This window comes from Eucyclogobius newberryi, unplaced genomic scaffold, assembly GCF_026437365.1.
Source record: "Eucyclogobius newberryi isolate DKJ021-1_F unplaced genomic scaffold, fEucNew1.0.hap1 SCAF_14, whole genome shotgun sequence".
In the NCBI taxonomy this organism is placed as follows: Eukaryota; Metazoa; Chordata; class Actinopteri; order Gobiiformes; family Gobiidae; genus Eucyclogobius; species Eucyclogobius newberryi.
In genome coordinates this window covers 32385437-32399302 of record NW_027315768.1, presented here as the reverse complement: position 1 = coordinate 32399302, position 13866 = coordinate 32385437, and the positions used below count along the sequence as shown (strand labels likewise).

The following is a 13866-nucleotide window of genomic DNA, read 5'->3' as shown; positions in this document are numbered from 1 at the left end:
TGATTTGAATGCATTTTTCCTGCTGTGAAGCACTTTGAATTGCCTTGTGTATGAAATGTGCTCTACAAATAAACTTGCCTTGCCTTGCCTTGCCTAGGAGCGAGCGCAGGAGTGTAGGAGCAGGAGTGTAGGAGCCAGCGCAGGAGTGTAGGAGCAGGAGTGTAGGAGCGAGCGCAGGAGTGTAGGAGCAAGCGCAGGAGTATAGGAGCAGGAGTGTAGGAGCCAGCGCAGGAGTGTAGGAGCGAGCGCAGGAGTGTAGGAGCGAGCGCAGGAGTGTAGGAGCAGGAGTGTAGGAGCGAGCGCAGGAGTGTAGGAGCAGGAGTGTAGGAGCGAGCGCAGGAGTGTAGGAGCAAGCGCAGGAGTATAGGAGCAGGAGTGTAGGAGCGAGCGCAGGAGTGTAGGAGCAGGAGTGTAGGAGCAAGCGTAGGAGTGTAGGAGCAGGAGTGTAGGAGCGAGCGCAGGAGTGTAGGAGCAAGCGTAGGAGTGTAGGAGCGAGCGCAGGAGTGTAGAAGCAGGAGTGTAGGAGGAGGAGTGTAGGAGCAAGCGCAGGAGTGTAGGAGCAGGAGTGTAGGAGCGAGCGCAGGAGTGTAGGAGCAAACGCAGGAGTGTAGGAGTGTAGGAGCAGGAATGTAGGAGCAAGCGCAGGAGTGTAGGAGCGAGCGCAGGAGTGTAGGAGCGAGCGCAGGAGTGTAGGAGTGTAGGAGCAGGAGTGTAGGAGCCAGCGCAGGAGTGTAGGAGCAGGAGTGTAGGAGCGAGCGCAGGAGTGTAGGAGCAAGCGCAGGAGTATAGGAAGATGTGAGACAGGCTTCTACTCTGACAATGTTCAAATCTAAGCTAAAAAAAGTTTTGTTTAGCTGCGCATATGACTGAAGGGATTTTTTCTTTGCACTCTTCTCTTTTGTTTGTGATTTTATTAGTTTCGAAAATCAGTTGGATTGATAATTTTTAATTTAGTTAATTTTATTGTATTCTGTTTCTGTAATTTCTTTGTGATTTGAATGCATTTTTCCTGCTGTGAAGCACTTTGAATTGCCTTGTGTATGAAATGTGCTCTACAAATAAACTTGCCTTGCCTTGCCTTGCCTAGGAGCGAGCGCAGGAGTGTAGGAGCAGGAGTGTAGGAGCCAGCGCAGGAGTGTAGGAGCAGGAGTGTAGGAGCGAGCGCAGGAGTGTAGGAGCAAGCGCAGGAGTATAGGAGCAGGAGTGTAGGAGCCAGCGCAGGAGTGTAGGAGCGAGCGCAGGAGTGTAGGAGCGAGCGCAGGAGTGTAGGAGCAGGAGTGTAGGAGCGAGCGCAGGAGTGTAGGAGCAGGAGTGTAGGAGCGAGCGCAGGAGTGTAGGAGCAAGCGCAGGAGTATAGGAGCAGGAGTGTAGGAGCGAGCGCAGGAGTGTAGGAGCAGGAGTGTAGGAGCAAGCGTAGGAGTGTAGGAGCAGGAGTGTAGGAGCGAGCGCAGGAGTGTAGGAGCAAGCGTAGGAGTGTAGGAGCGAGCGCAGGAGTGTAGAAGCAGGAGTGTAGGAGGAGGAGTGTAGGAGCAAGCGCAGGAGTGTAGGAGCAGGAGTGTAGGAGCGAGCGCAGGAGTGTAGGAGCAAACGCAGGAGTGTAGGAGTGTAGGAGCAGGAATGTAGGAGCAAGCGCAGGAGTGTAGGAGCGAGCGCAGGAGTGTAGGAGCGAGCGCAGGAGTGTAGGAGTGTAGGAGCAGGAGTGTAGGAGCCAGCGCAGGAGTGTAGGAGCGAGCGCAGGAGTGTAGGAGTGTAGGAGCGAGCGCAGGAGTGTAGGAATGTAGGAGCGAGCGCAGGAGTGTAGGAGCGAGCGCAGGAGTGTAGGAGCAGGAGTGTAGGAGCGAGCGCAGGAGTGTAGGAGCAGGAGTGTAGGAGCGAGCGCAGGAGTGTAGGAGCAAGCGCAGGAGTATAGGAGCAGGAGTGTAGGAGCCAGCGCAGGAGTGTAGGAGCGAGCGCAGGAGTGTAGGAGCGAGCGCAGGAGTGTAGGAGCAGGAGTGTAGGAGCGAGCGCAGGAGTGTAGGAGCAGGAGTGTAGGAGCGAGCGCAGGAGTGTAGGAGCAAGCGCAGGAGTATAGGAGCAGGAGTGTAGGAGCGAGCGCAGGAGTGTAGGAGCAGGAGTGTAGGAGCAAGCGTAGGAGTGTAGGAGCAGGAGTGTAGGAGCGAGCGCAGGAGTGTAGGAGCAAGCGTAGGAGTGTAGGAGCGAGCGCAGGAGTGTAGAAGCAGGAGTGTAGGAGCAGGAGTGTAGGAGCAAGCGTAGGAGTGTAGGAGCAGGAGTGTAGGAGCGAGCGCAGGAGTGTAGGAGCAAGCGTAGGAGTGTAGGAGCAAGCGTAGGAGTGTAGGAGCAGGAGTGTAGGAGCGAGCGCAGGAGTGTAGGAGCAAGCGTAGGAGTGTAGGAGCAAGCGCAGGAGTGTAGGAGCAGGAGTGTAGGAGCGAGCGCAGGAGTGTAGGAGCAAACGCAGGAGTGTAGGAGCAGGAATGTAGGAGCAAGCGCAGGAGTGTAGGAGCGAGCGCAGGAGTGTAGGAGCGAGCGCAGGAGTGTAGGAGTGTAGGAGCGAGCGCAGGAGTGTAGGAATGTAGGAGCGAGCGCAGGAGTGTAGGAGCGAGCGCAGGAGTGTAGGAGCAGGAGTGTAGGAGCGAGCGCAGGAGTGTAGGAGCAGGAGTGTAGGAGCGAGCGCAGGAGTGTAGGAGCAGGAGTGTAGGAGCGAGCGCAGGAGTGTAGGAGCAGGAGTGTAGGAGCGAGCGCAGGAGTGTAGGAGCAGGAGTGTAGGAGCGAGCGCAGGAGTGTAGGAGCAGGAGTGTAGGAGCGAGCGCAGGAGTGTAGGAGCGAGCGCAGGAGTGTAGGAGCAGGAGTGTAGGAGCGAGCGCAGGAGTGTAGGAGCGAGCGCAGGAGTGTAGGAGCAGGAGTGTAGGAGCGAGCGCAGGAGTGTAGGAGCAGGAGTGTAGGAGCGAGCGCAGGAGTGTAGGAGCAGGAGTGTAGGAGCGAGCGCAGGAGTGTAGGAGCGAGCGCAGGAGTGTAGGAGCAGGAGTGTAGGAGCGAGCGCAGGAGTGTAGGAGCAGGAGCAGGAGTGTAGGAGCGAGCGCAGGAGTGTAGGAGCAGGAGTGTAGGAGCGAGCGCAGGAGTGTAGGAGCAGGAGTGTAGGAGCGAGCGCAGGAGTGTAGGAGCAGGAGCAGGAGTGTAGGAGCGAGCGCAGGAGTGTAGGAGCAGGAGTGTAGGAGCGAGCGCAGGAGTGTAGGAGCAGGAGCAGGAGTGTAGGAGCAGGAGTGTAGGAGCGAGCGCAGGAGTGTAGGAGCAGGAGCAGGAGTGTAGGAGCAGGAGTGTAGGAGCGAGCGCAGGAGTGTAGGGACCAATGAGGTCTGAGATGCACGGGGGGGCAAAATAGCATTAAATGAAATATAAAAAGCGGTATTAAGGCCGCAGTTATTTTATTACTTGGTTTACGGATTTTTAAATGAAATATATTGAATAGTGGGGCGAAATATAAATATAATTTAAATTTCCAAAGATTTTTTCTTCCTTGTTTACCCAAAACGCACCACGGGAGGAGGGGGGGTAGACGCGACGCGCAGGAGCGTGTAACAGTAGATTTAGCGTGTTTTGAATTGGTAGAACAGACGCTTCTAAGTGTGCAGCCTTAGTCACGGCAAAACGCGCTGGAGAAAATGTGGTAAACGGGTTTAAAATGTGTATTTGCGCCTAGCAGACAAGGAAACGGGTGCGCGCGTCTTCTCATGCTCTTTTTATATTTCATTTAACGCTATTTTGCGTTGACGGCGGTTCTTTATAAAAAAAAAAAAAAGATAATAATTGATTTTATTTATATTGCAAAAATCACGTTGTTTCCTGTGCAGCTTGAGATGGACTTGAAACTTAGATGTTTTGTGTATTTGTTCCGCTGCAGTTTGCCATTAAAAACCGCTGGAGAAACTCAAAGTACGAAGCCAAGAGGAAGCACTGGCTGGACTGGGCGGACGACAAGTACTCGGTAAATACATCTGAAATAACCAACAAGAGTATTGATATTGCAACAAATGAAATACACCGCAATTTACTCAATGTTACTGTTTTAAAAAAATAAAATATTATTTTTTTGTGGAAAAACGTTTAAAAAGGCAGATTTTATTCTTGTCCAACATCAGCCTTGATTTTGTCTTTTTTAAGTAGTTTATTTTGATTTTGACAGCGTTTGACAAATAAATTAAACTTTTTCGTATTAATATAACGTATTTTCTGGACTATAAGTCGCACCTTTTTTCATAGTTTTGGCGACTTACACTTATATTTATAATTATACTTTTCATAGCATTTCATACTTCAGTGCGACTTATATGTTTTTTTCTTCTCTATTATGCATTTTTTGGCTGGTGCGACTTATACTCCAGTGCGACTTATAGTCCGGAAAATACGTAACTGAAATTACAGCGTTAAAAATTATATTAGAATACGGCAATTATATCGATTTTGCACTACTTGACTGCCATATCACTATATTTTCCATTGTCGTGCAGCCCTAATTACAAGTAGTATTTAGTCATTACAAAAGTATTTAGTTTCCTTAATGTTTGTGTCACAGAAGCGTCTGATCCAGGAGATAAAGATGGTGATGCGGGTGTTGGTGCTGTACATTCCTCTGCCGATGTTCTGGGCTTTATTTGACCAACAGGTAAATGAAATACCCCGTCACAAGTATTAAAGTAGGATTAAAGTAGTATTAAAGTAGGATTAGACTAGTATCAGTAGTGTTAAAGTCTTAGTGTTAAAGGCTGGTCATAATCCTTCATATGTTTGAGGATTGTGTACATCACTAGCAGCTAAAATACAGGCACATGTTGCACTGCTCATTTGACTCAAACACAGTTAAGACATAAATATGTTTAAGATAAAAAAATAAAAATAAAAAAAGAACTGTCCCTTTTGACTACTACTGGCTCTTTCCGTGGCCTTAAAAATGCGGAGCTCCACTTCCTGCTTCGTTCATTCTTATGGGGAATTAGCCGAGTGTCGCTAAAACAAATCAATAATTTATGAAGACAAAGCGGACAGCGAGTTCCAGATGGATCATCACAGCAGACCTTTCACCTGGAGACATTTATGTGTTTATGAAAGTGCTTTTGTGGCTACGCTAATGCTAACACAATAAATGTAGTCAATAATATTAAGATAACAGCACAAACTGAACTAACCTGTTACAAAAACACTCCTTGTACTTTTATCAAGTGTGTGTGTTTTATATGGAAGTGAATGTATGTTATGTACTCTTTATCTTTGAGACAAAAACACTTTTATAAACACATTTACATTCTGCGTAAAAGTCTGAACCTGCTGCAGTGATTATCCATCTGGAATTATTTAATTAGTGCCAAACATGTTCCAGATTTCATTATATTTTTAAGTAAGTTATCTGTTTTTATTCCACATCTGTGCCTCATCAGTGTTTCTGTGCCTCATCTAAAGATTCTCTTATCTTATTTAAAGACATTTTGTTTCTTCAGGGCTCTCGCTGGACACTCCAGGCCACGAGGATGAACCTGGCTTTTGTAAGAATGAAACGTCTTCATATCAGAGCTCGATCTCTGTACTTTCATATCTGGGGTGTTGTCTCATAATTTTGATCACATTACGATGTGTTTATAACTTTTATAAATCATCTATTTCCCATGGAAGTCTATAAAGTTAAAGAGTAAAGATTGTTCCTGTAAAAGGTGTTTTATGTTTCCAGGGCACTGCCTTCAGTATTGAACCAGACCAAATGCAGGTATGAACTGTGCAACTCTCTGTACGTGTCACAGAACCATGGTTACAAACTGTAACTGTAATGTTTGATCCATTTTTATTGTATAATAGTTTAATATCTATATCTCTGTGTCGCCTGATCCGATCTGATCGTTTCAGTGCTTCAATCATCAACTAACGTCTCAACCGTGAAGCCAGAGAAGCTGGTCAGACATTATGACAAAAAACACACAATTATAACCTCTTCTTAAAGCCCCAGTACGTAACTTATTAGCCATGTTTTTTATTGGACTGAGAAACGGGGCTTGCCTCTCCCCAAACCTTAAATGTTGTTGAAATGTTGTTTATTTGGCAGTACTATTCCACAGTGTGTATCTCTCTCAATGGAAAATGTTCCAAAGTGCTGTTTTATCTACCCATGGAGCTACTATACAGGAGAGTTTCACACTGTGTTACGTGAACTCAAACTTTCTGAATGATAAAGTCAAGTTAATGTGACAAATATGTTCACGTTTTGTAGATTGAATTGCAATGACTTAATTTTGTCCAGTGGTGGAAGAAGTACTACATGGTGTTACTGAAGTAAAAGTACAGATACAGGGTAAACAGCTATTCAAGTGAAAGCAGCACATAAAAAAAATCGACGTCATTTTAAATAATTTTCTTATCTCTCCGTAAGTAGAACTGTTACAGCATTTAATGTGGTCACTCTGATAAAGAATGAAGCTGATCTTTGGACACAGTAGCAATTTAAATCAATTTCATAATTTTTCTACTGAATTTGATGTGCATATTTTAGTTTAACGCCGTAATTCAAAACCTTTTTGCAGAATGTCCCCGTGAATGTGCTGAAAATAACCTTTTACTTTTACTTTTCAGTCCAGTTAAAAAAGGTAGCGCTGTAGAAAACACAGAAGTTGCTCTCAAATGTAGTTAAGTAAAAGTAAAAAGTACAGGTACCGTATTTTAAGGACTATAAGTTGCACCGTTTTTCATAGTTTTGGCCGGGGTGTGACTTATACTTATATTTATACTTATATACTTATACTCCCGAGCGACTTATATGTGATATTATTTGTTATTTTCACACTTGCAACAGCATTTCATACTCCAGTGCAACTTATATGTTTTTTTCTTCTCTATTATGCATTTTTTGGCTGGTGCAACTTATACTCCAGTGCGACTTATAGTCCAGAAAATACGGTATTTGTCCATTGTTACGTCCCGCCACGACCAAATATTGATTCAATGAAATGCACGGAATGCTATGACATAAATGGAGGAGGTCATTACGTCTGAATCCAAATTTAAAATGGCTGATTTTAGGCGTGACATAATCGCTGTTGTTCTATAAACGCTCACAGTCCACAGTCTGTCTCGGACCTAAATGACTTTATGGTTTCGTGAGGACGTTTACCGCCCCATTACCCGCGGCTAATCCTTCTGTTCTAGATGCTGAACGCGCTGATGATCCTGCTCTTCGTGCCCATCTTTGACCTCATCATTTACCCGCTCGTGGGCCGCTGTAAAATCAACGTCACGTAAGTCTGATTCGGCAGGTTTTATCGGGACGGAGTGGCCTTTTAAACCGAGAGCGAGTCAAAGACGAACGCTTGTTGTTTCGCTAATGAGTCACGTGTGCACACACACATGACCCGGCCTGACCAGTGTGGACCGTAAAACTATAAAGCTACAGGTGCTGCATTTGGCTGCTGTTTTCAAACGTTTAAAATCGATTCCTTTTGCAGAAAATAAAATAAATATTAATAAAGAATCCCTGCCAAACCCGCTGAACTAACATGCTCTTAAAACAAAGGATGCAATATTCTCTTTATTTTGGTTTTCATATTGTTCCTTCGACAAAAACATACCTGCTTAGCTTAGATTTAGTCGAAAAAAGCTTCGGCGTGGCTCTCTCTTCCCCTCTTCTCTAACCCTAACCCTAAAAAAAGGAAAGGGGAGAAAACCTGTCCCTGTTGTAACACATGTTTGCTGCAATAATGAATCGACTAATTGTGACTTGACTATGAAAAATAATTACAATTTTATTTTAATAATTGGAATTGTTCTTTGTGTTAGCTCAGAGCTAGCCCTGTGTTAGCGGCAGTACTTCCTGTCTAATTCTAGCGCTGGGGTTTTTGCTAAGTCACACGGGGATTGAGGAGGCGAGTTGCTGTCCTTTGCTGGGCCTTCTTGATGTGGGAGCTGATGGTGGGCTCCCACTTGAGGTCCTGGGTGATGGTGGGCTCCCACTTGAGGTCCTGGGTGATGGTGGGCTCCCACTTGAGGTCCTGGGTGATGATGGGCTCCCACTTGAGGTCCTGGCTGATGGTGGGCTCCCACTTGAGGTCCTGGGTGATGGTGGGCTCCCACTTGAGGTCCCGGGTGATGGTGGGCTCCCACTTGAGGTCCTGGGTGATGGTGGGCTCCCACTTGAGGTCCTGGGTGATGGTGGGCTCCCACTTGAGGTCCTGGGTGATGGTGGGCTCCCACTTGAGGTCCTGGGTGATGGTGGTGCAGAGAAAGGGGAGGGAGTCCACAGTGGAGATGGGGGAGACAGATGGTGAGGGGGGGCTGGGGAGCTTTGACTTTCCTGAAGTCCACAATCATCTCCACTGTCTTCTGGTCATTGAGCTCCAGGTTGTTATCGCTGCACCAGGACACCAGCCGGACCACCTTCCTCCGACTCATCCCCGTCCGAGATGAGCCCGATGAGGGCGGTGTCGGCTGAACTTGAGTCGTGGCTGGAGGTGCAGCAGTTTGTGCACAGGGAGAAGAGCAGGGGAGAAAGTACACAGCCCTGTGGAGCTCCCCCTTCAGGTGGAGTCAGGCACGTTGAGCTGGGAGAGCGGAGGATGGTGTTGAATGCAGAGCTGAAGTCCACAAACAGGATCCTGGTGTAGGTTCCCAGGGAGTCCAGGTGCTGCAGGGTGAAGTGCAGGGAGACCGGCGTTGACAGAGATGTTCATTTCCACTGTTGACTCCAATGCCTAAATACCTAATTGGAAATGGAGTTGTCATATTTATAATTAGAACATGTAAAATACTAATCCCAAAATGACCAAAGCCATGTTTAAAAGACAATTAAACCACAAGAATACATAATATTTTTCAAACTTCCTATAAGTGATCTGTTCTTTTCTTCTGTATCTACCTCTGTATCTACCTGCGTTGCAACAATGAAATTTCCCCATCTGGGACAATAAAGGAATATCTTATCTTATCTTATCTTAATATGTCCTTTAAAACATACAAAAGCTGTTAAGCATATTTAAACCATAAATTACTGTTACTTCGCATGGGAAAATAATCGTTTGGTATTGTTTAGGTACATGATTGACACAGTATTTTGCTTTTTAAAAAGTGCAGAATAAAGCATTTTGTGCATTTATAGATAGAAACAGTGTTTTTAAGTGTTATTTCTCTGATTGTTCTGCTGTTGCGACACCAAATCATCTTGATGTTTTTGCCATTTCCCCGTCACTTTTGACTCCACTGGTCATAGTTTTTGAAATCTAAAAATGGCACAGAATCACACTCCTGGATCTAATCTGCATCTGTTTTATCTCGTTTGTCTCAATTTTATCTTTATCTTTACCCAGCAAAGTTTTTATTCGTTGTTTTTTGTTGTTTAGGCCTCTGAGAAAAATGGCGACTGGGATGGTCTTTGCAGCTTTGGCCTTTGGAGCGGCGACTCTGGTGGAAGTCAACGTCGTGGTATGTGTCTGTAACAGGAACGATATCGAGTAAATGTGAATTTTATCAAGCAATTCATAATGAGAAAGTAATATTGTAGTTTAAATGACACATAAAATAAACCCAGGCAAAAAACATGATCATACAATCCTGTAACATTATTTTCTCTATTTGTAGAAAACAGTCGTGACTCCGGCTCCAGCTCAGAACGCTCTGCTCCAGGTTTTGAACGTAGCAGGAAATGACATCACGGTGAAACTCCCCAATCACGAGCTGTTCTCCGAGCCCATCCCGAACATGCAGGTGAGGCCGGTCATCCAAAAATGGTATTAGTCTGGACATTCACACCAGTTTGGATGATTGACTCTTAGGTCTAACTTAACGTACAACACAAGGCACAACACGCCACTGTAACAACAGTTTGGGTCGCACAAAATACACTGTTTCTATAAATTGAGTTGATACAATAAAATAACCACTGATATATTAAATTTTTGTGATAATAAACAAACAAAATACTTTACCAACATTACTTTGCAAAATTGCCTATCCAGAACTGAACCAGAATTAAACTAGGACTAGACATGGATCAACCAGGTCTGAACCGGGACTGACCCAGCATCAAAACAGGTCCAAAGTGGAATTAAACAAGATAAAATAAGATAATCCTTTAATGTCCACACGAGGGGAAATTTCGTACAAGGAAAACAAGGACTAAACCAAGACCAAATCAGGTCTAAACTAGAGCTAACCCAGGATTAAACCAGTAAACAAGATTCATTTGTGTTTTTTTTGTTTGTAAAATGGGTTGCGGGCCAGATAAAATCACTTGGAGGGCCTGATTTGGCCCCCGGGCCTTAGGTTGAATAGCCCTGATCTAGGCAATAGCTGCTAAAAGACATAATTGACATTTTCTCTTGTAAGAGCTAAAAACAACTGAAATGTGAAAGCGCTTCTGCAGAGGAATAACAAATATAAATATAACCTCTGCTAAATATTGAGTTTGTAAATGAAATAAAAAGGAATAAATCAAGTCGCCTAAATATTTGTAGAAAACCAGACACAGAGATGCCAAACCTCAGTGGGACTTTCCTGGTTAAATAAAGCAAATAAATACATAAATAAATGAATAAATTAAGAACAAAAAACTGCATTGACACTTGCATTAATCACTGCTCCAGACGTGGGATCACACACACAGCTGAACACAGTCAGTTTGTTTAAGTGTTTTAAATTTCCAGCAACTGTCGTTAGCAAACAAGCTAGCTAAGCTTACATTTTGCTGTGTAAAGTTAATTTGGGCGAAACGACAGCTCCATGGACAAAAAAAAAGCAAAAAAAAAGCAAAAAAACACATTTAATTCTAAAAAACAATGTGCTGTCCCTCCTTTGTGCGTAATCTCTATTAGCGCTGGGGTTTTTGCTAAGTCACACGGGGATTGAGGAGGCGAGTTGCTGTCCTTTGCTGGGCCTTCTTGATGTGGGAGCTGATGGTGGGCTCCCACTTGAGGTCCTGGGTGATGGTGGGCTCCCACTTGAGGTCCTGGGTGATGGTGGTGCAGAGAAAGGGGAGGGAGTCCACAGTGGAGATGGGGGAGACAGATGGTGAGGGGGGGCTGGGGAGCTTTGACTTTCCTGAAGTCCACAATCATCTCCACTGTCTTCTGGTCATTGAGCTCCAGGTTGTTATCGCTGCACCAGGACACCAGCCGGACCACCTTCCTCCGACTCATCCCCGTCCGAGATGAGCTTGATGAGGGCGGTGTCGGCTGAACTTGAGTCGTGGCTGGAGGTGCAGCAGTTTGTGCACAGGGAGAAGAGCAGGGGAGAAAGTACACAGCCCTGTGGAGCTCCCCCTTCAGGTGGAGTCAGGCACGTTGAGCTGGGAGAGCGGAGGATGGTGTTGAATGCAGAGCTGAAGTCCACAAACAGGATCCTGGTGTAGGTTCCCAGGGAGTCCAGGTGCTGCAGGGTGAAGTGCAGGGAGACCGGCGTTGACAGAGATGTTCATTTCCACTGTTGACTCCAATGCCTAAATACCTAATTGGAAATGGAGTTGTCATATTTATAATTAGAACATGTAAAATACTAATCCCAAAATGACCAAAGCCATGTTTAAAAGACAATTAAACCACAAGAATACATAATATTTTTCAAACTTCCTATAAGTGATCTGTTCTTTTCTTCTGGATCTACCTCTGTATCTACCTGCGTTGCAACAATGAAATTTCCCCATCTGGGACAATAAAGGATTATCTTATCTTATCTTATCTTAATATGTCCTTTAAAACATACAAAAGCTGTTAAGCATATTTAAACCATAAATTACTGATACTTCGCATGGGAAAATAATCGTTTGGTATTGTTTAGGTACATGATTGACACAGTATTTTGCTTTTTAAAAAGTGCAGAATAAAGCATTTTGTGCATTTATAGATAGAAACAGTGTTTTTAAGTGTTCTCACCAGTGTTTAACTAAAAAAAAGCAAAAAAACACATTTAATTCTAAAAAACAATGTGCTGTCCCTCCTTTGTGCGTAATCTCTATTAGCGCCAACATTAGCATATGTTCTACAACCATGTAATAACCGCTCTTAAATCTAACGATGTGCTGGACAATCGTGAGATAAATAACGATCACAACAGTTTGACAATGAAGTTTGTCCAACACAATAACTTCTACGTACATTTGTGAACTTTGGATATCGGAGCAGAAAGTTGGATCAGGCTCGTATTTCTTGTTAGCGAACACGACAAACATACGAATAACAACCGTGTGTTTGCACGGTCTGCGGCAGATACAGTTTAAATGAAGACTCAAGTAACAGGATGATAAATAAACCGTCTCATTATGTACTTCCTGGTAATTTGTCATTATTTGTTGAGGATATTTGTATCACTGCGGCGTTTACGAAAGCTACATCGACGCACATGCTAAAGTTTACTGGTGTCATAATACTGATGGCTTTGTATTATATTTATGGTTTTATCATTACTCGCGCAAACAAAAACAGGTGTAACAAGCAATAAAACATTAAAATGACTAATGTCCCCCCTCTCTCCTCCCCCTCAGGACCCTGCAGAGTACGTGTCTCTTCCTCTTCAGGGATCCACGGCGGTGTTGACTTTTCAGATCACCTCGAGTGGAGTAAACGTCGAGTGCGTTCAAACTTTGAACGAGACTTCAGCCAACAGCCTTGTGGTGTTCAGGGGAGCGACGGGGCTCGGCTGCAAACTGGTGAGGAAAGAAACTGGTGAGGAAAGAAACTGGTGAGGAAAGAGAGAGACACTGGTGAGGAAAGAGAGAGACACTGGTGAGGAAAGAGAAACTGGTGAGGAAAGAGAGATACACTGGTGAGGAAAGAGAGAGACACTGGTGAGGAAAGAGAAACTGGTGAGGAAAGAGAGATACACTGGTGAGGAAAGAGAGAGACACTGGTGAGGAAAGAGAAACTGGTGAGGAAAGAGAAACGGGTGAGGAAAGAGACACTGGTGAGGAAAGATACACTGGTGAGGAAAGAGAAACTGGTGAGGAAAGAGAAACGGGTGAGGAAAGAGACACTGGTGAGGAAAGAGAAACTGGTGAGGAAAGAGAGAGACAGTGGTGAGGAAAGAGAAACGGGTGAGGAAAGAGAGACTGGTGAGGAAAGAGAAAGAAAGAAACACATTAAAGGTGCACTATGTTACTCTCCTGAAATGTCCATCCAAAAACACAACAACGACAGTCAAAAAATACAAACGATATTGATCCTCCACAAAGGTCTTTTTGTATTGAATGTTATTTATTATCTGTATTATTGTTGCCAGGTGGAGGACTATATTGAGAAAAGTGGAGATGGAAAACCTCTTCTACGGTGAGAAAAAACAGTTTGTAGTAAATATGTTCTTGTAATAGATGCTTTGCCTAGAACGTTCCACACTATGGCATTTTACCTATCTATCTCTAGAACTCAGAAAATATGCCTAGTTACAGGTCAGATCTGTGGAGAGGCGTGTTTTTCAAGGTATTTCTGAGCGGCGCAAACACCTGTAATTGATTAAATGCAACAGGAGTAATTCTAATGCCGCATTGTGGAATATTCACAGCAAGGTGTTGGCTAGCTAACCGTCTCACGGCTAACGCTAACTTAGATTAAAACGTAACATATAAATAAACAACCAATTCAAATTTAGAGTTAAAGTAAAGACTCCCTGGTTGCTTTTCTTCATACTTCAGTTAACTTTTATCTGTTTATTTTATATTTACTATGCCTGAAAATTAGCATTAGAATTAGCATTAGCATTAGCACTGGGACACCTCCCTTTATCAACATGTTTTCAGTGACGGAACTCTGCAAAAAAGGCATGAACTATAGAATTGGACAGGAAGTAATGGCGCTAACACTGAGCTTGCGCTGTTGTGCACAGAGCCCATAGCATCTCCATGGAGACAAGCGGGTGGCA

General features: G+C 44.5%; 1 protein-coding gene across 1 annotated transcript in view; it reads left to right on the top strand.

Annotated features, from left to right (window-relative positions):
- slc15a2 (solute carrier family 15 member 2) overlaps positions 1 to 13866 on the top strand; it is a 48204-nt gene that overhangs the window by 29485 nt on the left and 4853 nt on the right. The window contains exons 9-17 of the mRNA XM_072445256.1: positions 3896 to 3979; positions 4568 to 4657; positions 5487 to 5531; positions 5714 to 5749; positions 7180 to 7268; positions 9363 to 9444; positions 9601 to 9726; positions 12497 to 12661; positions 13231 to 13277. Coding sequence (XP_072301357.1) covers positions 3896 to 3979; positions 4568 to 4657; positions 5487 to 5531; positions 5714 to 5749; positions 7180 to 7268; positions 9363 to 9444; positions 9601 to 9726; positions 12497 to 12661; positions 13231 to 13277 — 764 coding nt within the window. The remainder of the gene's footprint in view (positions 1 to 3895; positions 3980 to 4567; positions 4658 to 5486; positions 5532 to 5713; positions 5750 to 7179; positions 7269 to 9362; positions 9445 to 9600; positions 9727 to 12496; positions 12662 to 13230; positions 13278 to 13866) is intronic.